This window comes from Megalops cyprinoides, chromosome 15, assembly GCF_013368585.1.
Source record: "Megalops cyprinoides isolate fMegCyp1 chromosome 15, fMegCyp1.pri, whole genome shotgun sequence".
NCBI lineage: Eukaryota > Metazoa > Chordata > Actinopteri > Elopiformes > Megalopidae > Megalops > Megalops cyprinoides.
Genome location: NC_050597.1, coordinates 7,942,252 through 7,964,659, shown reverse-complemented (window position 1 = coordinate 7,964,659; position 22,408 = coordinate 7,942,252). Strand labels below are relative to the sequence as shown.

The 22,408-nt window shown below is 40.7% G+C and overlaps 1 protein-coding gene across 1 annotated transcript in view; it reads left to right on the top strand.

Annotated features, from left to right (window-relative positions):
• Window positions 1-4,844: 4,844 nt before the first annotated feature.
• The window catches only part of tspan15 (tetraspanin 15), a 36,284-nt gene continuing 18,720 nt past the window's right edge, over window positions 4,845-22,408 (top strand). The window contains exons 1-3 of the mRNA XM_036546880.1: window positions 4,845-5,050; window positions 17,049-17,234; window positions 21,314-21,388. Coding sequence (XP_036402773.1) covers window positions 4,967-5,050; window positions 17,049-17,234; window positions 21,314-21,388 — 345 coding nt within the window. The 5' untranslated portion in view covers window positions 4,845-4,966. The remainder of the gene's footprint in view (window positions 5,051-17,048; window positions 17,235-21,313; window positions 21,389-22,408) is intronic.

Below are 22,408 nucleotides of genomic sequence, written 5' to 3'. Positions count from 1 at the left end.
GAGTACATATAGAGGGTAAATAGGTTTGAAAATGAAAGGGATAAACTGGCATGAGAGGAATAAAATAAAGTATTCCAAACGATTAAAACTAAATTTACATTTGAGATTTTGTCTCACGTTTTGTCTGACAGGTTAGCCAGAAAGTTTTTCTTTGTTTTTGTTTTTTTTTTTTTTTCATTTTTAAAGGTAAGATAAAATACATGAATCAGTTAAATAAGCAAATCTAATATTAAAGACAGTTGGCCTGTTTGCTTTAGGAACACAACAGAGGGCAAGGCTGTTATTACTTATGTAATGAATACTGAGATATTAATGTAATGCACTGCAATTAATGTATTTCTGATGTACTGCTTTTTCTCCTGTTGCTGAGATTGTGGCATTTGTGTATGTTTACTTTGTATTACCAAAACAAAATAATACCTTGTACTCTACCAATCAGAAGCAAGTGTCTGGCCTCTGTTTTGTACAGTGCAGTAGAGCACTCATTATTTTTATCATGCCAAAAAGCCCGTCCATCTGAATTATACGAATCTGGTTCCTTTTAGTTTTACAGGCTGTAATGTAAAATGAAGTGTGCAGATGCAAAATTCACTTATTCTTTTACATTATTAAATTACATTTTATCATTATTATGTCTATTATCATTATGGTTTATGATTTGGTCGCTACAAATTGGTGACCAAATAATAAGCAAAGTTGAGGAGCACCAATATTTGCATATTAACATTGGCCATTGCTTTTAGTACAGACCATGAGGATATTCTCTGTTAGCAATACCTGTTAGTGGCATCTTTCTGGGCAAACTTGGACAACTTCATGTGACCAGTGAATCCTACAGCCATTCTACAGGTGTTTCATTGAGTCTATTCTCACCTTTAGTATAGTGGTCCAGTTTTGTTCTCTGAGCAGTGAAAATCAGAAAATGCTGAATAACGCTGTCAGGAAGGAAGGGAACAGGACAGTCTCAGGGACATCTGTGAAAGATATGTGTAGACAGGGGCAGAATTTATGACGCCTGACCCCCATACACTTTATTTATGAGAATGACATTCTACTTTCTGGACACAGTCCATTTTTTGTCCACTCACAAAGTAAACTCTAAACGGGGTTTTCGATTGCTGCATATCTGGTGCTTTTGTATTTAATGGCTGGTTTACACGATACTGATCTTTAAATAATGTGACAATATACTGCTTTAAGGGAAAACCAATTTGTGTATGTGTTAGACATGCATTTACCTATAAAATATCAGATGCATTCTCTCTTTCATTCTGTTATAGCTGCATGTGACACCACTGACAGTCATATTCCTTTCTGCTCATTAATGTATGTGGTCAAATTTATCAGGATCATCCATCTTAGTCTGGAAACACCAGACCCTAAATTGTCAGAAATCAACTAACATTTCTGCACAGATTTCAGAGACACCTCCTGTGACTTCAATGGTCTGAATGGGTGCCTTTTCCACTAGAGTGCAGAACTATGTTCAAGGTTAATTGCACCATGTTGGTTACATGGTTTACATGGTTTGGATGGCCTTAATTTGAAAGGACAAAGTTGTCACTGTTCTGGAAATGAAAATGCATTCTCTGCTGGCCTCCCTGGATAAATAAATGTGAAATAAAATGGAAGAATTCAGCAGTAATATAACATCCTGTGGAAAGAAAATCTGTTCATTAAAATATGCACATAAAATGTCAGAAAAAATATGATGGTAAATCAGACATTTAATAGTGTTTGTTTTGTTTTAAGAATGCAGTTCAATTGCTTTTTTTCCCCAGTTAATTCCATAATGTATCAAAAACAAAAAAAATCACGTCTGCAATACGCACTCATACTGACATGCATATAGACAACCAGCTTGACCTTATTTTACTCTGCTGCACCACTTCTAGTCTCAGTTACCCCGTTTCAACTTGCTGACCATTCTTCCCCTTTCTGCAAAATCCCTGCAACTTGAGCCTTCCCACTCAGGCACTTTACTCCCATAACCTCTGCCCTTTCCTCCGTTGGTCGCGTCACTCCCATGTATAGAGCCTTTCTCAGATATGTCACCTGACTCTGCTGCATCCTCTCTCTTGTCAGTTCTGCATACCCTTTGCCCGCCTGTGTGCGGGTCTGTGCAACCATTCCCCCCCCCCCCCCCCCCCCCGCCCCCCCCAGTCCTGACACACTCCATGCTGACAGAGCCAAACTAAAGGCTGTGGAATGGAAATGGAAAAAAAAAAAATCTTATACCTCAGATGACCCCTCAGCCTGCCAGACTCTGCTCTTTGCGTCTCACTCACACTGTATTCTGCTAAGGTGTTTTATTTTCCCAAGAAAATTCAGGAGTCATAACACCAAAACTCAAAAATTGTTCTCAGTATGGTCTTCCCTGCTCCATCCACCCTCACCCCAACCTCCCTGTTTTCTCACTACCAATGACTTTGCGCTGCATTTTGATCAGAAAGCTGCTACCATCCGCTACACCTCCCATCAACCCACAACTGAGTCGAGCTGCCACCAGCCCTCTGTTACTTATCCTGCCCTATCCTCATTCGACCCGCTGACAAACACAGAGACCTCAGAACCCCCAATGTCTCATTTCCCAACCACCAGCTCCTGGGACCCGCTACCCTCTCCTTTTCTCAGGAAGATCTCACTGGACATTCTCCTCTTTATCACCTCACTTATCAACTCCCTGACCACTGGTCGGGTCCCCTCTGCCCTCAAACAGACTCGTGTCACACTCTGCTCAAGAAAAACCAACACTGGACCCTTCTGCTGCCCAGAACAACTGCCTGTCTCCTATCTCCCTTTCCTCTCCAAAACCCTGGAAGGTGTTGTCTTTAACTATCTTTCACACTTTTTCATACAAAATGACCTACATGACCCCAATCAATTTGGCCTCAGGGCTGGCCATTCTACTGAAACAGGTCTTCTTGTTATTACACATGGCCTTCATTTTGCAAGGGCTGTCACCCAATCTACTGACCTGATACTTCTAGACTTTTCTGTGTTTCTGTGTTTTGTGAGCTGGATTTCATCTTAATTCTAAGCGCGCACCTATCAGAAGCCTTTCTACAGAAATCCCTCAGGGCTCAGCCCTTGGCCCCCTTCTGTTCATCTCTACACAAGATCACTTGACTCTTTCCCCCCACTCCTGGTCCAAGCCCGGGTTCTCTCACATCCATAGTAGCCAATGACAACTCCCTCCTCTGTGCCAAGAAGCATAGAGAATCCAAATGCAGAGATGACTCAGGACACAAGAGGTTTGGTTCAAATAAAAGAAAGTCATCTTTACAGGAGACTCCAGAGAACCAAAACAGGCTTGGTACAAGAGTTCTCACATCCATTGGGCATGGCAACTCAAGACTGAGCAGGGACATGAACAAAGGGCAGGTCTTAAATAACAAAAAACCCATGTGTAAACAATAACTATTATTATGCGGCCATCTGGTGGCTGACCCAGGACGCAGCAGTCATATCCCTGACATCCTTGCTGCTCTCCCTGCATGTGTGAAAGCCCTGCAGCTCATTCAGAATGGTGCTGCTTGTATTGGTTTCCCAGATCTTCCTGTCTCACCCATCCTGATCTCCCTAAACTGGCTACCAGAGACAGCTTGCATGCATTTCAAAACACTGGTGTTAGCCTACCAAGCAGTGCAGCAAATGGCTCCCTCTTACCTCCAGTTGAGCATTAGACTCTACACACCAGCCAGGCCACTGTGCTCAGCTTCCTTAGGTGACGTTCTCTGTCTGTCTAGGCCCCTGCGTGGTTGAATGAGCTTCCTGTTGCAGTAAGAACAGCAAAGACACTGTCCATCATCTAAAGACCCGCCTTTTCCGGCTACACCCTGTTCCCCTTAGGTGTAATTAGATGTTAGGAGGTGTACTTCAGGGTATGCTTTAGGATTGCATTTGGAATGGTAGAGTCCCTCTATCACGTATATATTTCTTTGCACTTTCATGGTTATCCAAGCACACAATCTCAGCACTATGTTGGGCTCTGATGCTTGTTCATATGTGGTTAGTGATAGTATGTGTGCAACTTTATTAGAGGCACCTTGTAAGTTGCTCTGGATGAGAGTGTCTGCTAAATGACAACAATGTAAATGTAATGCAATGCTTAGCCAAAGAGCTACAGAAAAGTCTACAAGCTGATGCAGCTTATATTTTCCTTTGTGCACCTGCAAAGCCACATGAAATGGAATACAATAATGGAGATCAGGTCATCTGATTAATTTAATATGTGTTCTGTTTTGGGTATTGGTCATCACAGACATAGGTAATTTAAAAAAAAAAATACTGGAGCAACAATGATGCAGTAGACTTGTTAAATATTTGTAAATGATTTTTTAAACAGGAAAAATATTACATTCTTTCAACATTTTTTTTTTTCAAAATATGGAATTAGTAATAGAGGTTTACCAACGTTTACCAGTAATAGAGGTTTACCAACGTTTACCAGTAATAGAGGTTTACCAACGTTTATTACCAAATCTTTACCAACTTCTGCAACGTGCAGGGAAATCTTGTCTACCTGTGCAGTGCCATAGTTCAGAGATTGGAGCACTACAACAACAACAACAACAACAACAATAATAATAATAATAATAATAATAATAATTTTCAGTACGTTTCATACACACCTGTGACGCAAAGTGCTTTACATTTAAAAAGGCTTACAGAAATGTGCAGACTAAAAACAAGGCGAATAAGGGAGATACGACATATAAATTACTAGATGCAAGTTTAAATAAGCCTTTAACCGTCCCGACTGCAGATACGTTGTATTTGCATTATCAAGACTTTCCCATTGGAGCGCTACCCTATCAATCAAACGCAGTTTTTTCGCCACAGGACAGCAGGAGAGATAATGGAGCCCTTTCATTGAGTTTCAGGTGCGGGAGTGAGAAACAGGAAGTGTCCGAAGAAGACACAGCTGGAACACCCAGGGAGTATCTGTCGGAAGGTCGCTACCATGTCAAATGATGTCCGATACTGCGAGAGGATCTCGTACCTCTTTCTTAAGTTCACGCTCATCGCCTACTCTACCATCTTTTGGGTGAGTCGTGTTTTTATTTTGTATTAGCGTATTTCCTTTTGCAAGTTCTCCTCACTCGGACGAAACTGCAGCGTTCCTAGCTGCGCGCCCCGGTGGCGTGTGTAGGGCGTGTTTATGGCTGCCTAAACAAGCCGGGCTACTGTAACGTAATGGTTGTGTTTGTGTTTATGGAATACAGAGGCCGGTAAAGCGCAAAGTTGTTATGGGCTGTGTGTGTTACATTTAGTTATAACTTCACCAAACTGTACGATGCAAGTTACATTGGTGTCAGTGCTACAGGTGTCAACGAACAGCGGTGGAGATTTTCTGATTAGACTCGGAAGCGATATCTGTGACGAATAAACCCCCAACAATAAACTCCACTCTAACTGATATTTTACACGGAAGAACTGCATTTTTAGATGAAAATAAAAGTCTCTGCTCCCTCGTCGATAATATAAACATTCATCTGTAACGCGCAGCGAAACATCCTCTGAGTAGCCTACTCTTTGAGTTCAGTTAAAACGCGATGTGCGAACAGCCAGCACTGATCAAGTCAGCAGTGCGTGTCACAATACTGAATATATACACTGTATTTCATGTGTGCGTATATTAAAATGTACAAATATCCACGTAGTATTAATATCTCGTGATTGTTTGACTCATTTTCCATTTTTATCTGGCCCTTTCCCGGATTTTGAGGTCGTGTGCTGGAACACAACCCCCACACATAACATCGCATGTGTGGGGTTCAAACAGGACTCCCGACTGTCCGGGTTATGACGGAGTTTCCAGGCGGGTATTCAGTTATGAAAGCGGGGGCCGCCTGTCATTGAAACTGTGTACGGTCTTTTGTCACAGCGTTTCAGTGGCTTGTTTCGTTGGGGCTCAGAGCTCATACCTCACCATAACTCTGAGGTAGCAGTGTTCACTCACATTTGTTTGACAGGAGTTGCAACTACTGCAGACCTTTGCCAAAAGTACAGTTAAGTGTCATATGTAATTTTCCAGCTGGTGTGATGACACACATCTTAAGCTTTAGTGCTTTGCCTGTAGTGACTGTATGTTTGTAAAGCAGTTTTAAACAGCTGTGGTTATGTATATATAGTACATGTAGCTGTGGACATGTATGTACCTAGCTAGCTGTATGTAGCTACACCTCTGTGGTCATGTATGTGGCATTGTTTGTCATCAGTACAGGGTTACGCCAGTGATGCTTCCTTCAGTCATGCCTTGTCCTTCGACACCAGCAGCATTTATACAGGTGTGAGACTCAGCTGCCTTGTTTTTAAGGTCCTATTCAAGTTATGGTAGGTGACATGTGAGTTAGAATGAGCCTGGGTGCCTATGTTAGCCCATCAACCTGGCCAGCACTTAGAGGCAGAAGGTGTCATGGTGATATAAGTTCAGAAGAGCGCTCTGCATTTGACCATTCTGTGTCTGAAGAGTTATCATATTCTTCAGTGCTTTTGACTGGGTGAGTGTGAGTGACCTCAGAAACTAAGAGTTTGCCCATGGATGGAGTAATTGCTTTCCTGGCTGATGCAGATGGCATTTTTCATTAGAAGGTGGGTGCCTCTGTACCTTGTGAGGTGGAAGCTGTGCAGAGGATGAAGCAGACTGACCTTTGAAGTATTCAGTGGATGCATGGTGACTATGTGAGTCATTATGTTCATATAATCTGTGGGGTTCCCAGTACCCATTCGTTCAATCAGTCTGGAATTTTTTTTTTTTTTTGCCATTTTTCAACATCAGATTTTTAAAGTAACTTTGGTGCATAGAGTTGGCATCTGCAGACGAAAGTGCTGCTTGTGTCCCTGTCTGTTTGAAGGCAGGTAAAATAGCTGTGTGCAAGTTTTGGATTGAAGGGATTTGTAATCTCAAAGTGACAAGCATTCACAGTGCCTGTCAATGCAAAACCTTAACATATCATTTGTTGTAAGGATAAAAATACCTAGATAAATATTGTATAGTCCACAAATGTGGTAATTGTTATGTGTACACTGAAGAAAAAACTATAAAAAATAATTTCTGCACATTTATACGTACTTTATCTAAAAAGAGAAGGACCATGTCACTGCCTCTGAAAAATGTTCACTCTGTGCATTTGCAGGACATTTCAAATCCTCTTAGCTAGCCGCCGGCATACATTTCAGTGTTAGTTGAAAAAAATGGAGCCCTGATTGATCAGCTTTTGACAACACAACAACCACAGACCCAACTGTTTCCTGCTTCCCCTTGCAAATCTATGTGAAACTGTAGTGCAGCGTGCGTGTATGCGGAGGCAGAGTTTTAGTGAAGTGGAAAGGCGAGGAAACGCCTCCCAGTCCTCCATGTTTACATTTACAGTGATTTCTTGTGTATTTTGACATTTTGTTTTTTTTTTTTTTTCTGGGGAATTGTTTTACCATAGCATGTTGCTATATCTTTTCCATGAAGCACTTTGAGCTGACAATAACTTTCATGAAAAGTGCTGTATGAATAAAGTTATTATTATTGTTATTATTATTGTTATATAATAATGTTGTCATCTCTGTGATGCTGCTGGTGTTCTGCTGACGGACAGCTGGCAGGGCGTTTCTGTGATCTCACTTCCCTACGCAGTGACTCCTCCCGGGGTGTTGGTCCTCTGCTCGCAGGCAGAAACTCAGTATCGCTAAACCGAGAGGGTCTTCCCAGCAGCCTCTGCCTGGAATCACCTGCATGCTGCGGCGCGCTAGTGGGACCGGGTCATTCGCTAGCCTTTCAGACAGACTGCGTTTAAATTGCCCCATTTATCACGCAGGATCTAGGAATAAACATTAGCTCACCGTTTCTGAAATGAGCTGCCTGAACAGAGCAATTGAGCAATTGTCTTTTATCCTCCGGGATTGTTTACTGCTGTTAAATTTTCTTTGAGGCGTAGAATAATTATCTCCTCCCCTCACCGGGGTGAAAACCTAGCAATCAAACCGGGCTGATGTTCCTGTTTTTATCACATGATCATTTGCATGGTGATACCTCAGGCCACTGTTCTCTTATTCATGTGCTGACTACGCCACATCGCTCTTCTCACACCACAGGTTCCTGATTGCTGGTGAACCCTAGCATTGCTGTTCTACCACTTTTTGTGTTTTTGGCTCAGTTTATATAATCTTTTTTTTGCCACTGTATCATGTGTGCCTGAGAGTATGCTGATCCTTGCATTGTTTTGTCAAATGACATGTTGTGGATGTTTGTTCTGCCTCATTACTGTATATGTGAGTGTGTAGCATAGTGGTTAAGGAGCAGGACTCGTGACTGAAAGGTTGGCGGTTCACTGCTTGGGCAAGGTACTTATCCCACAATTGCCTCAGTAAATATCCAGCTGTGTAAATGGATAACATTGTAAATAAAAAACTGTAACCGATGTAAGTCACGCTGGATAAGAGCGTCTGCTAAATGCCAATAATGTAATGTAATATGCAGTAGTATGTTAAGGTGCTTTAATAAGGCTGCCTTCTGAAAAGGCCAACATCAAGGATTTGCAATGTCCAGGTGTATTTAAACATAGCCGTGCTAAAAAGGCCCCATTTCTACTTATAGCTAAGTGTGCATAAGGCGTGGTTGAAAGCAGGTCACTCCAGGAACAATTGGTTACCTAATACTAGCTTTGCCAGGGCATGATTACATTATATATGGCAGAGGTCGGCGTGTTTATCGGTTATGGTACGCTGCCAAAAGTAAGGCTGTGTTTCAAATGACAGTTTTCCTGACTTGCCCTCGAAATGTCATTGAGTCACATGATCAATTGTGTCGTTTTTGAGAATAAGGAACTTTCGCTTGCGCTTGTTTGCTTGCTTCAACCAGGTGTGTAAGTAAGCGTACAACCAAGTGAAGATTTTGCGTGAGACCTCTGTGGATTTTGTGAGTGTCACATTCAGTTGCACTGGCACGGAAACTCAATTTGATTTTTAACCAAATTTGCCACAGATGGTATTGAATTATAAAGTAGGAGTGAACACTTCTCACACTCTGTCACGAAACACTAGTTACACAGGCCGAGAGATTTTATTAAGACAAGAACAAAAACAACTTAGGAGCTGGCTTCATTTCAGTACTCAAAACTAATGTGAGTTACTTTATTTTTCTGATTACTAAGAGGCATTGGTCAAGGGTTACAAAAATAAGCATTTTTAACAATAACAGCAGGCTGTTAATAAAATTGGATTTACGTGTGCGTGTGTACTCTTACGATGTATGCTAATATGTATAGCACCCCATTATCGTAAATTATAAACAAAGTAACATTTACAGTTACATGGTTATAACTGTAATATTAGTAGGAGCAGGAATCTAGTACTACTACAAATGTTTTGCTCCTTTAGTGTTACTGAGATGTTTTTTTCCATGCAATCTGCCTATTTTCCATATTGCGTTTGTCAGTAATGGGAACAATTAGTATTAAAACCCGCTTTCATATTTTCATTCATATGCTGATGAGTGGTTTGCTCTCAATTCAGAGTTTCAGGTTTTTGAATGTTGATTTTAAAAAGTGGTTGACCTGCCAAATGTACTTAAACTGTCTGAAGATATTTGGAAAAATAATGATTCCTACATTATTTCCAGATGCCAGAGCCTCTTCTGTTCGCATTGCTTTGTGTAGAGTTGCAGAGTTTTTTTTAGTTGCTTCTGTTTTTCCATGAGCCCGAGTACTGGGATGAAAGCAGCAGAAGTTGTCCCAAGCGTAGGCCTACTCCTAAATAACATCATTCGCCTCTGCCAGCAAGTATGTATTTGTGTGCAGTCAGGACTCATTTGCTTACATTTCCCTCGCTCATTTTGATTGGAATGCAGCCTCCCTGCAATCTGCAAATAGAACTGATCTTTTAAATTAAACAGAAACATGTCCAAACAGATGGAAACATTGTTCCCCCTACTGTTCTTCTGTAATGAACATTCATTTTTGTTTTAATCACACTGGTGTTTTTTTTAGTCTTGAGATTAGAATATCTTCCTGCATTATTTAGTCTAACCTCAGTTAATGTATTTCTGTTATTTTTGCCATTTTAGTCATGTAGCTAACAGCAGGGCCACTGTTTTATGCTTTACCATCAGAATTATTTGTGCTCATTGTGTTAACAAGAGATAGAGGGGTGGAAGAGAGGCTGACACAATGGAACCAAATTTATCTGATGAAATCGATGTGAAATGCAAAGTTTACTGTTTGCTTATCATGTAAGAATGTTAACAATGTCCAGATAACAAACCTGGTGTTAATGGAAGTGAAAGGCAGCTGAAACAAAGAGCCATTGGTGGTCCGTGAGGAAGCAATACTTTTCGCCGCTGTAGCAGAATGCTATCGGCAAGGGAAGCGCTGATCCGAGGGCAGGGCCATCTCTTCCTGATGTCAGCTGAGTGACTTGATCGCTAGAGGTCCCCTAAGAGAGCACCAGTGAGGGACCCTGGCTCATGTCATCCCAGCCTACTGCCACTGCAGACTGCTTGGTCATAGTTGGCTACCGGTACTGGAGACTGCTTGGTCATAGTTGGCTACCGGTACTGGAGACTGCTTGGTCATAGTTGGCTTATGACGTTGCTAGCTCAGACTCAGATGCAATGTCTTGTCAATATCCACTGCCATGGATTGTCCCACTCGTGTGACTGTTCCTGTTGCATTATACCGAAATGCAGACTTCCCTAAACTTTTCAGCATAAGTAATAAAATGTTCTCTTCGTGTTTCTGAATTGGAGCTCAGTTGTTTGAATTCTATATTGCTATCGCTGTTATTTTTACATTGCTATTTTTCCATCGTGATAATGAAGTGATACTCAGACCTACCCTGTACCAAGTCTCACTTCAATATCCTAATGGAAAAAATAGCACTTTTCATTCACTATGCACTGTGGTGGTGCCAGAACCTTCCGTGCTCTTATATATGATGATATATGATCTAATAATACAGTACAGACTCAGAGACATCATATATACAGTGTGGAAAGCATATAATAAATCAGTGTTATTAGACTCTCCTTGCATTTCTGTCCATTTCAGTTTGCAGATATCATAAACAGGAAGATAGTGTTTTCTTTTTTTTTTTTTTTCTTTCTAGTACATACACAGGAAAATTATTGCATTGTATTATGCTTTGGCCAGTGATAAAATGTAAAACATACTATATCTGTGTATCTGTTCATTTATATATGATGAAAGTTGGCCCTCACTTTCACAGATAATTAATGCCCCAGTAGAATCGCAAGCTTCTTATTTTATGAATATGTGTTTATTGCATGAAGAAATTCATCACAGGTTTTGGTTTCTCTCTCTCTATTTCTCACTCTTTCTGTGAATCCCGTCAAAGGGAAGAACGTCTTGGTGTTTTCAAGCGGGCAGGATATGATTCACTGTTTAACATGCAAGCCAAGAATTAATTATCAGCAAAAATCTACTTCACTAATTACAGCAATTACAGCTCATTAACTGGTAACTCTGACGGCATTTTCGCTCTGATTTTCTCTTCATACCAACATTAAACTGAATTATGGAAATTCTCTTAATTTGAGACTCCAATAATCAGTTATTCATAAGCAGGGCATACACCTTGAGTGACTTAAATAAAAACCTTTAATCACAGATCATTAATGGGCGGCAGCGTAGCATAGTGGTTAAGGAGCAGGACTTGTAACCGAAAGGTTGCCGGTTCAATCCCTGCTGGGACACTGCTGCTGTACCCTTGGGCAAGGTACTGAACCCACAGTTGCCTCAGTAAATATCCAGCTGTATAAAATGGATAACATTGTAAAGAACTGTAAGCTATGTAACCTATGTAAGTCGCTTTGGATAAAAGCATCTGCCAAATGAATAAATGTAAATGTAAAATTAATAATAACTTGGCTCAACATACTATTCAATGCTGTCATGCTGTACAACTGCATGCTCATTGAAGGCTACTTGCTATGCAGTTTTGCTGAGTACATAGGCACTGCAAAGTTCATATACATACAGTACCAGTCAAAAGTTTGGACACACCTGATTAAGGTAATGGAAAACATGCACTCACAGGCATTTTAATCTGTAGATTTATGTTTGAAACACCTGAGATGTTTCAAGCAATTTGTTTCTTAGGAATCAGCTTCACTATTTGTATTTGTCTGTATATGAATTTCTTTAAAAACAAATGCTTAATTTAAAAAAATATATTTTCTGGCTATTTTGAAGAATCTAAAATATGAGATGGTTTTGATTTGTTTATAACACTTTTTGATCACTGCATAATTCCATTTGTTTTATGTCACAGTTTTGATGTCTTTACTGTTATTCTAAAGTGTGGAAAATAGTAAAAATAAAGAAAGGAAAGCATGTCCAAACTTTTGACAGGTACTGTATAACAGTGTGACATAGTCTCACTCCAGCTGAGATGCCAATGAGTGTGAAGAGCAATGAGCTAAGCTCTTCTCCTCTGCTGGTGCAGCCTGGATTTCTTCTTCATTTAATCTGGTTAGCCACAGAAACAACACCACATGTTAGGATAGCTGAATATTGAATGAGCCTCAAATAAATGTCATCTGAAAATAGGATATCAAGTCTAACAAGCGGGTATTGACGTAAAGACAGCACCACTGTCTGTGCGTGTTGAAACCTGTACAGTGCAGTTCTATACAGTAGAGGTAGGCATATTCGGGACTGTGGTTCTTTCAGATCTACAGTACTGGAAGAAAAAAACAAGGTAGAATACTTGGAGAACTGGTTCTTCCTCCTTGGGTTAGGGTCTGGTTGAGTCTGGCTGGCTCCGGTAGGAGAAGCATTCTGAGGTTCTAAGTTGTACTGGAACACATCCAAGAACGTCTGTATCCCCCCCTCCACACACACATGCACGCATACAAACACACACAAACACACAGACACACACACAAACACACACACACACACACACACACACACACACACACACACACACACACACACACACACACACAAACAACCACGCACATGCACACATGTACACACACAGAGTTTCCATGGCAATATCCAGCTTGTTTATTAGTCGCCATTTATCCTGTTCAGGATCTGCTGTGTATGACTTGTTTAATTTACAGAGATGTGATTTTGCTGGGTTTTCTCTTCAGTACAATTAAACAGGATATTCTGTCTCTTCTGCCTCCCTGACAGGCTTCCTTTCTACATATCCTCACTTGATTGCTTTAAGGGACACTTTTTTTAATCTTGTTACAAATCCAGACAGCATTCTGCGCAGTGATTTACTGGGTGTTGAAGAGATTCCCCCATCGTACAGCATCTACATTGTTTTGTGAAGAAGTCGGCTTTTGATGGCAGTTGATAGCTGTGACAGAGATTTTTTTGTGCTTCTGTCACCTCATTTAAAATCCTCACATTCATTGGAACCTTCAGCAGGCGGAAGGGTTGCCAAATTGTTCTTGTAATGTGTGTGTTTACAGTTAGCCTTTTTATTCTGACTCTCACAGAGTTGGTATTATGTGCTTGTAACTGGCATGGTGGTGCAGCTGTCTCCCCCACATATGGCCATGTTGGCTGGGCAAGCTGGCCTATGACAGCCTCAGCATTTACTGGTAACAGAATTTCTGGCAACCGGTCATCATATTTGTCCTTTTGCTAGTCCAGTTCCTTTGCCAATAGCAAAGTTTTGGACCGCTTTCCTTCCTTAAAAAAAAGGAGCTATTGTTTCCTCCATCTGGCACAGAAGTGCCGTGGGTGAACGTCCACATCCTTCCTGAACTACTTCCGGCGTGAAGGCCCTGCTGCTGTGAACGTTATGTGACCCACCTTACTGCTTCCTGCTTCCCAGAGGCAGGGCTGACATCACGACTGCTGCTTTGTGTCAGATTCCTGCTCCTGCAGCCTGCTCTGAGCCCAGCCTCCTCCTAAAGACCGATGCCCAACACTCTCCTGTAACCTGCCCAGTGCCCAGGTCCCTTCCTGCAGCACAGTGCCCATGCCCCCTACCACAGTCTGCTCTGTGCCCAGCCGTCTACTGCATCCCAATGCCCAGCCAATCCTCCCCCAGCCTGCCCAGTGCCCAGGTCCCCTCCCCCACCCTGCCCAGTGCCCATGCCCCCTCCCCCAGCTCCCCCACCCTGCCCAGTGCCCAAGCCCCCTCCCCTAGCCTGCCCAGTGCCCAAGCCCCCTCCCCCACCCTGCCCAGTGCCCAAGCCCCCTCCCCCACCCTGCCCAGTGCCCAAGCCCCCTCCTCTAGCCTGCCCAGTGCCCATGCCCCCTCCCCCAGTAGACCTCCAGGCTGTGCAGCTGCTGTGACAGCTTCAGCATGCTATCTCTGCCAGTGTGCGTCAGCTTGTTCCTCACTGTTTTTTTTATTTAGAATAAATTATTTCAAAGCAAAAGGAACTGAAGTGGCAACAGAAATACAAGTTACTGATTGAGGATAAGAGGGGGTTGTTGTGCCTGATTTGATTGATGCTTCTGCATGCAGACTTGTACACATTTGATATGCCATTTCTGTGACCTCCCTTTAGATTCAACAGTCTCCATATATAGAAAGTATCATGTTACTTGAGGAATGCAGTGTGAAGTAAGTTATCTACTCATGACAGGAGTAACCCATGGCGTTTTGTGGTGCAGAGATTAATGTAGATACTGTATTTGTGAACATTCTAGTGGTGTAAAGGAACATGTATCCCCTTCCCAAACTGATGTATTTCCTTCCAGGGCAGACCCAGCATGCTGCAGGTCAGTGGTACGTGGGTTTTTATGGTAGCATATCACCACAGTTGCCTAGCTGATTGTAGAATTCATGATATTCATACAGTGAGTTAGAGGCATTTCTCCTTCTGGTGAGGGTAATATCAGCATTATTCATGGAGATGGCTAATGGTGTGGAGTCAATGGCTGTGGGGACTGTGTTTGTACCACTCGGTGATTGTAAGGAGTCACTGTTTTTTACCACTTGCTAATGGTGAGGAGTCACTGTGTTTATACCAGTGGCCAATCATTGTGTATATGTCATTGGCTCATTGTGAGGACTGTTTTTACACCACCAGCTAACGGAGAGGACTCATTTGGTGGCACCATCCTTTTACAGTGTTAAATTCTGATGGCTTCTCACTGTAGCAACAGCAGGGTTTCTGTCTCCATTGCACACCGTACATTTTTCATTGTTCCATTCAAGATGCTATAAGCTTAAATCCCCTCGGCCGAATCCCGTGGCATCGATTTCGCCCAGCATGCAGCGGTAGAACATTCCGGAATTCTTCCCGGAGAGACGTGTACACTGCGGCAGCTGTGCTCTCCCCCCAGGGTTCTACGTGAACGGCATTACAGGAATAAGTGTCCCATTCAAACCTCATTTTAAATGCTGACCATCTCTTAATGTCCGTGCTGGCTCTGGAATGATGTGGTGTGCGTTGAGTACCCTTTTGACATGCAACAAATAATAAATAATTAATGTAGTAAATAAAGCCACTGTTGACTGGGAAATGAGCTACAGTCAGAAACAAATGCAGTTATTAGCATCTGTATCATAGAGAGATGTAAGCTTTTTAGTGTTGCCAAACATGCATAATTCAAATCATAATGCAATTATGACTATTTTTTGGAGAGAGCTGTGAATACATGGCACAAGTACATACTCTCCTTTCCTTAGCAACACAGGCTTTTACTGGTTTGCAAATATCAGAAGCAGAATGAAGAATGTATGAAGAAAATTTAGGCCGTAACCTTGGTAACACTATCTATATGTTTGGGGTCAGTATTTCAGATCAAATAAAATATGAATGGTTGGAACATTTTCATGGTAAGGGACAGATTTGAACACTATGTATTTAGATACTGTTCTATAACTGTATAATAAACATTTTAATGTTTTACACACTTTCAGCATTTTGCACAATAGACACTTACAGTACGTGTTCTTTTCCACTGATTCATTTCCTCTTCTGGTACATCCTACCCGAGGTCTGAGACCTGACTTGAAACTGATAGGACCAGTCGCTAGGGGGCTGGGCTTTAGCACAGAATATTATCAGATCTGGGAATGGCAAACATACTTTTGACCTATCTCAGTTACCTATGGGATTGCACTCTGCCTGCTCTAGGTAACATGCCTACAGGTGAACAAGGCCAGTGAAAAGGGACCTTTGATCTGCCTGTATTTCTTTGATTGTCCACGTACATAGATGTTATTGGGCTGCAGCAGTCTCAGCCAACCAATAGGCATGAGCAGTTTCTTCTGTGGTCTCAGCCAACCAATAGGCATGAGTGACTCCTGCTGTGGCCCCAGCTAACCAAGAGTCAAGAGTAACTCCTGCTATATATGTCGCTATGGTCACAGGTACCCATGCCTCTCTGTCTCTATGCCACAAAGCACTCTTAATGGCTTGTCAAATGAAAGACTCAGGTCTCCAGCCAAGGGAACAAACTGTGCTCTAGTGGGTGATACCATCTTCTGGAGAGGGAATCATATGCATAGCCACGCCAGGAAGCCTGTTACACAGACGCATTTAGAAATGACCACATCATGACCTTCAAGAGATAACTCCAAATGGGAGCTGAAGTTGTTCAGAAGCTTTCTGTGGAAGCACTGAATTGTTGTTTTCGAAATTAGCATGACGGTAATTCATGTGTCCATACTCCAAGATCAGATTCTTAAGTGTCCATTATGATCAGTGATGTAGGCCTCGCTACTCAGAAGTAGAGTACAGTGAATGAATTCTGTTCAGCAGTCAGCAAGGGTCTTAAAGATGCTAATTAGCCTCATCCTGTTCATGCTCATTAAGATCCGAGTGCCTGAAGAGGCTGACTTTTTGAACTTAAGACTGGCTAAGGAAACACAATGGATCTGATGGATCCATGAACATGAATGTGTGTTTTGCATTAATTTGCTAAAGGACGTTTCAGTAGCAAGTGTCACAAAATGGTCCTTTTTCAAAAATAAATGCATAATTATTTTCTTAAAGATGAGTTTCAGTTTATGTATTTATATACATATATGAGTACATATATGTGTGTGTGTGTGTGTGTAAGTGTACTGCATGTTATTGACAGTCCTGTCTGTTTCACTACACACAGCTGATTGGGGCCTTCATCCTGGCCATCGGCATCTATGCAGAGGTGGAGCGGCAGAGGTACAAGACGTTAGAGGGGGTGTTCCTGGCCCCTGCAATCATCCTCATTCTCCTGGGTGTGGTCATGTTCGTTGTGTCTTTCATCGGTGTGTTGGCCTCCCTCAGAGACAACCTGTGCCTTCTCAAAGTGGTGAGTAACCCACCGAACCCTGCTGGAATTGCAGTGTTAACCACTCTCATTGTGTGCTCATAAACTACATGAACATGTTCTGCTGCAAAAGAGGGGATTTTAGGTAAATATTTTCAATTAAACATTTGAACTGAAAAGGAGCTTCATTGCTGTCATCAAGCAGTTTATGTGATTCCTGGAGTTATATTTTTTTAGTGTGATTAGGTGCATTTTTTAAATTCCCTTGTCTAATTTGGTCAGGAATTACTTACAAATCAGCATTTATGGTAAACAAATTATGAAATTATTATTGATTATCAAAAATATATATCTGAAAAGGTGCAGCTGTAATATGCACAGCTGTACTGTCAGTACTTACAAACATGAATCCGGACCCTCTTCCAGTCCTCTTAGTATGTTTATATACCAGTTGTTTGTTAAACAGGGTATGGGGCTTATTTCCTCAGCACCCCCATAGTAACATAATATAATCAATTTTCAGTGTCGTTGATCTCAGAAGTTGAAATTTACTGGTCTCCGAAAGGATTTTCACTTGGCATATATACGGTTTCATGACTAAACAGAATGCATTATTTATCGTGTTTCATAGCTGTGGTTGCCATAGCTCCCCGAAGATCCTAAACAGTGTTTGACCAAAATATCTGCAAGGCCATGTTCCCTTAATCCTAACAAAGTAAATAGTAAATTATTTGACTGGACCTTAGATGGCAGATTTTGGAGATGTTTTAATAGCATTGGTAGGATTGTTCAACCATGTACTTCAGTATAGCTTGTTGTAAAGCTGCCTGTCTACCCATTTAGCCTAACAGCAGAAATCAATCTATATTTAAAAATGCAAAATAAAATAATTATGAATAAAATAAAAAGAAACCTGTGTCAGAAAGTGTGAATGCTTACGATATGCTTTCCAATTTAAGATAAGCTTTCTCTTTATCACATACACGCATACACATATATCTGATTTCAGCGGTTGGTATTTCAGGGCTTTGTAGTGGATTTAGACTGGATCACTATGTTTCAACTGAGTCCAAAATTTTAACTCCTTTCTGTATGTCAATAATGAGTGAATAAACACCTAATTCATTTTTTGTTTGTAGTTTCAAAATGTTTATGCAGAATTCTATATGCAGGGGCTCACTGGGGTGTTTGCTCTGTTTTGTGTGCTTCTGAATTCTTTCACTGCCATAAAATTCAGTTCTACAACACAAACGTGCTAAGAAGACATACCAAATACTTATAGAAATACAATATTTTATTTGAACAACAACTCTGATTTACCACAGGAGCTTCAGTGACAGCAAGGGCCATGGCAGGGCGTACCAAAGCGTACCAAGAAAACCTTTTGGGATCATCTGCAAACTGGTGCAGAAAACCAGTCTGACTTCAGATGCAAACTGTCTTCTTTACTTTGAGAGCAAATTTTACTGTAAAATCCCGCTCAGCAATTAAGGTGACAAAGTAAAGCATGAAAGAGGTTTTTCAGTAAAAGCAACCGAAAGCAACAAAAGAATTATGTGAGATGCAACTCTTACTTTTAACTGAAAATCATAATTAATGTTACAAAGCTGCATTCTTTGCAGACAACAAATGTCACACAGTTATTGGATGTGGTAGGTAAGACCGGGAGCTGTAGGGATTGTTTATCTTTTTCCTGCGTATTAGATAACAGCCGTGAATACTTTTAAATACACTTTGAAGTCCTTGTTTGATCCATAACATCTACAAAACGCATTGCTAATTTTGTTCAAGACCAGAAGTGCATCCCTCTTTTGTGCATTACCTCAGATAGCTCGGGACTGATATCAGCAGAATGCTTAAAAATATTCCTTCCATGTGTGAGTGATCCCTATGGAATAAACAGTGATTTCACAGTTGATATCAGGTTTTTTTCCACTGCAGGGACTCGCTAATATCACAATGATTCAGATCTATTTAAAGGCCTCCTCTCTTTGTCTGCTTCCAGGTACATTACATTCGCAGCATGCTCACATGCTGTCTTAGATACGTTGCCGCTTCTATTAATATTTCCAAATCTACAGCTTTTAATTTACCTTTCCTCGGTAATGGGTTCCCTTGTTCACTTGCCGTGCGTGCTGGGAGTTTCATTGTGGGAGGTGTGCAGTTGAAGTGTGGTGAGGGGTGTTGTTATGAGCATGTTCAATCCCAGACACAAGGCTTTCCTTAGTGACACACAGAGTACAAAAAACAGCAAGTTACTTACATGTACAATGGTTGCTTACTTGCATACACAATGGAAATATTCTATAAATGTCACTAAAATGCTTACATAAAAGGGTTTGTTATTAAAGCAATTAATATAAAAATTATGTATGAAATGACACAAAAAAATCTGGTAAAGACAAAATGAACAAGCTCTGTTCCAAAGCTAATCTATCCAATGTTTCCTAATCTCCAAATCAATGCCACACAGTGTTTCCTAAATGTGTGTCTGTGTGTGTGAAAGAGTGTGCAAGTGTGTGTTTGAATAATGGAACAAGTGTAGCAGTTACTGACACTAATCGAGCTTCAGTTCCTAAATGTGTGTCTGTGTGCGTGAAAGAGTGTGCAAGTGTGTGTTTGAATAATGGAACAAGTGTAGCAGTTACTGACACTAATCGAGCTTCAGTACTAATAGATTTATAAAGTTTTAATTTTCTGTCATTACACTTCCCAAATGATTGTATTTCAGCAGTAAACGGGTGCAAAAAAAGCAACATGGGACGCTGGCTATATACTTTGGCGTTCTCTTGCTGTAACATCACAGCATTTGCCTTGTCTCTGTCATTTCAAAGCCGTTTCAATTGCGTTTCAATGCCGGTGCTTTTCCATCACTGTTTTTATGAAACACTCTGGCCTTCTTGTCTTCCATCTATTAAGGCCCTAACGTGTAATTAGCTCAGTCACATTTCGGCTTCATGAAATGTGTGTTTTATGATAAGCAGAAAGTTTGCAGGTGCAGGGTCATTATCATAAAGGGGCAGACTGCCAGTTCCAGACCAACTGAATTTTTAAATCTTACTCCGGTATTATGTGAATTAAAATGAACGTGTTTCAAAATGGTTAATGTATTCAGGTGGTAGACGTGCACTGACATAATAGAGAAAAATGCACATTTGTGGAACATGGAAGACATTAATCAGAACTGGTGGCAGAGAGTGAAGACAGAGTGAGAGACCTCTCTTAAGAAAGCACTAATGGGCTATGTCATTTTTAGAATTGCTAGAAAGAAAAAGGTTTCATTTGATCCCAGGCTTTTAGGAGGGAAAATTAGTTCCTGAATTGACCTTTTTTAATGTCAGCAGCTGCATGTTAGACCTAATGTGAAAAGTCCATTTAAAGTTTTACCACTTATTCAGGTGATTATTCCAGAGCAGAACTACTTTGTTGACCTGTATTCAGAATATAATTTTGAACAGGCGTGTTTTTAATGTGCTTTATCTTAGAGTCAAATATCATTATTATGGCAGATTTTATTGCAAGACAGTTTTGTTAGTACAACAGTAACAGTGTTATTCAGCAAAAGGTTCAGCACCCACCTATTGCAATCAATATGTCACATATTTTATTTCATGTCTGCCTTTCATCAGCTGTTGTGCATATACTTAGTAGGGAGAAAAGATGAGAAGATGACTAATTAAAATGTCTGGAGTGTTTAGATTTCTATCTTTTCAATCTTGCAAGTAACTATAAGACCACTTAATCACAGATCTTGCACAGGAGGCCAAATTAATAGATTCAATTAAACTGTCAAATGTGCAAACCGATTACTAAACCTCAATTAACTTCAAGCAGTATTTTGAGCATAACATAATGTGATCAAGTGTAAATGTTTTTTTTCTTAATGTACAGTACAGAAATATTTCAGCCTTTTCATGTTACGGTCTCAATTTTTAGGAATGTATGATGTATTTTGGGGTGTTTTTGAATAAACATTACGAAGAATACACTTTGAAAGTTGTAATGCTGAGTGATGATAAATGAAAATAAATCCTGCTTAATTAACAGATGTTTCCTTTGCAATCTGCTGGTAGAGTTGTGTCAAATACTAAGTCCTGTAAATGGATTTATTCCCCTCGCAGTTCCTGTACACCCTGACCGTCTGTCTGATGCTGGAGTTGCTGGGTGGGATTGTGGCCCTCGTGTTCAGACACAAGGTACCTTCGGCTCATTCAGACACCTGCCTCTCTCCTCAGAGGAACGTCTCACCTCTGTGCACACATGAGGGAAAAAATAATGGATCATCACAAGAAACATTCACTTGGGCAAGTGCAAAACTACAAGTGAAGCCCGAAGCAGTTCACATTATAACAGGCAAAGGTAATATGCAGCAACAGAAAACCTTTTTTAGCTGACGTCTTGGGAAAAGCAGATGGTTTAAATATCACTTTGATTCTTGACAGTTGTGCATATTACAAAATCTCATACGTATTAATACAGTCAGGACGGGCCTCTGATTTATATCACGGTTTCAACTGATGTGGGAATTTGAAGATGATTGAACATTGGAAGTGATTATGATTCAGCAGGGTATCCTGATGCTCTCCCCTATCACTGAATTAAATCATTGAGGATGAATAAGCCTTTTCAAATGCAGACAGGATTGTTTTATGAGGATATAAAATCTAGGGAAAGTGTTTGGTTGGATGTGCCGACTAGTCTCTTGTAGCAGCTAGTGGGAAAAACATGTACTTTACTAGTTGGATTTTGCCATATATTAAGATGTCCTCATTCATCGTTATTTATGTCTCATAATTTACATTTTTGAGATTAACAGTTTCAATCAGGGATTTTAATGTTGTGCTAGTGACAAAATTGATTTATCCACTGGACTTCTTGTGGGGTGAATATTAGTCATTTTGTAAGTAGTAAAATAGTTTGAGTAGGTCAAATTGTGCTAATCTCAAGTTATTGCGGGATAATTATGTTGATAAGAGGCCACTGAAATACATGTCCTTATGTATTCATGTTTTTTATTGAATGCAAGCCCCCTTTGGAGTGCTTTGGAAAACATACAGCATTGTTCCAGTGAAGAAATATAATGTATTAGACCCAAAGAGTACATCCTAGTACGTCCTTGGTTATTCTTAAGAATGTTCAAATTGTGGGAAATAAAGTGCAGTCCAGGATGGAAGGGATTTGATAATGTGAGGTTGGAAAGGATTTATTCAAGTTGT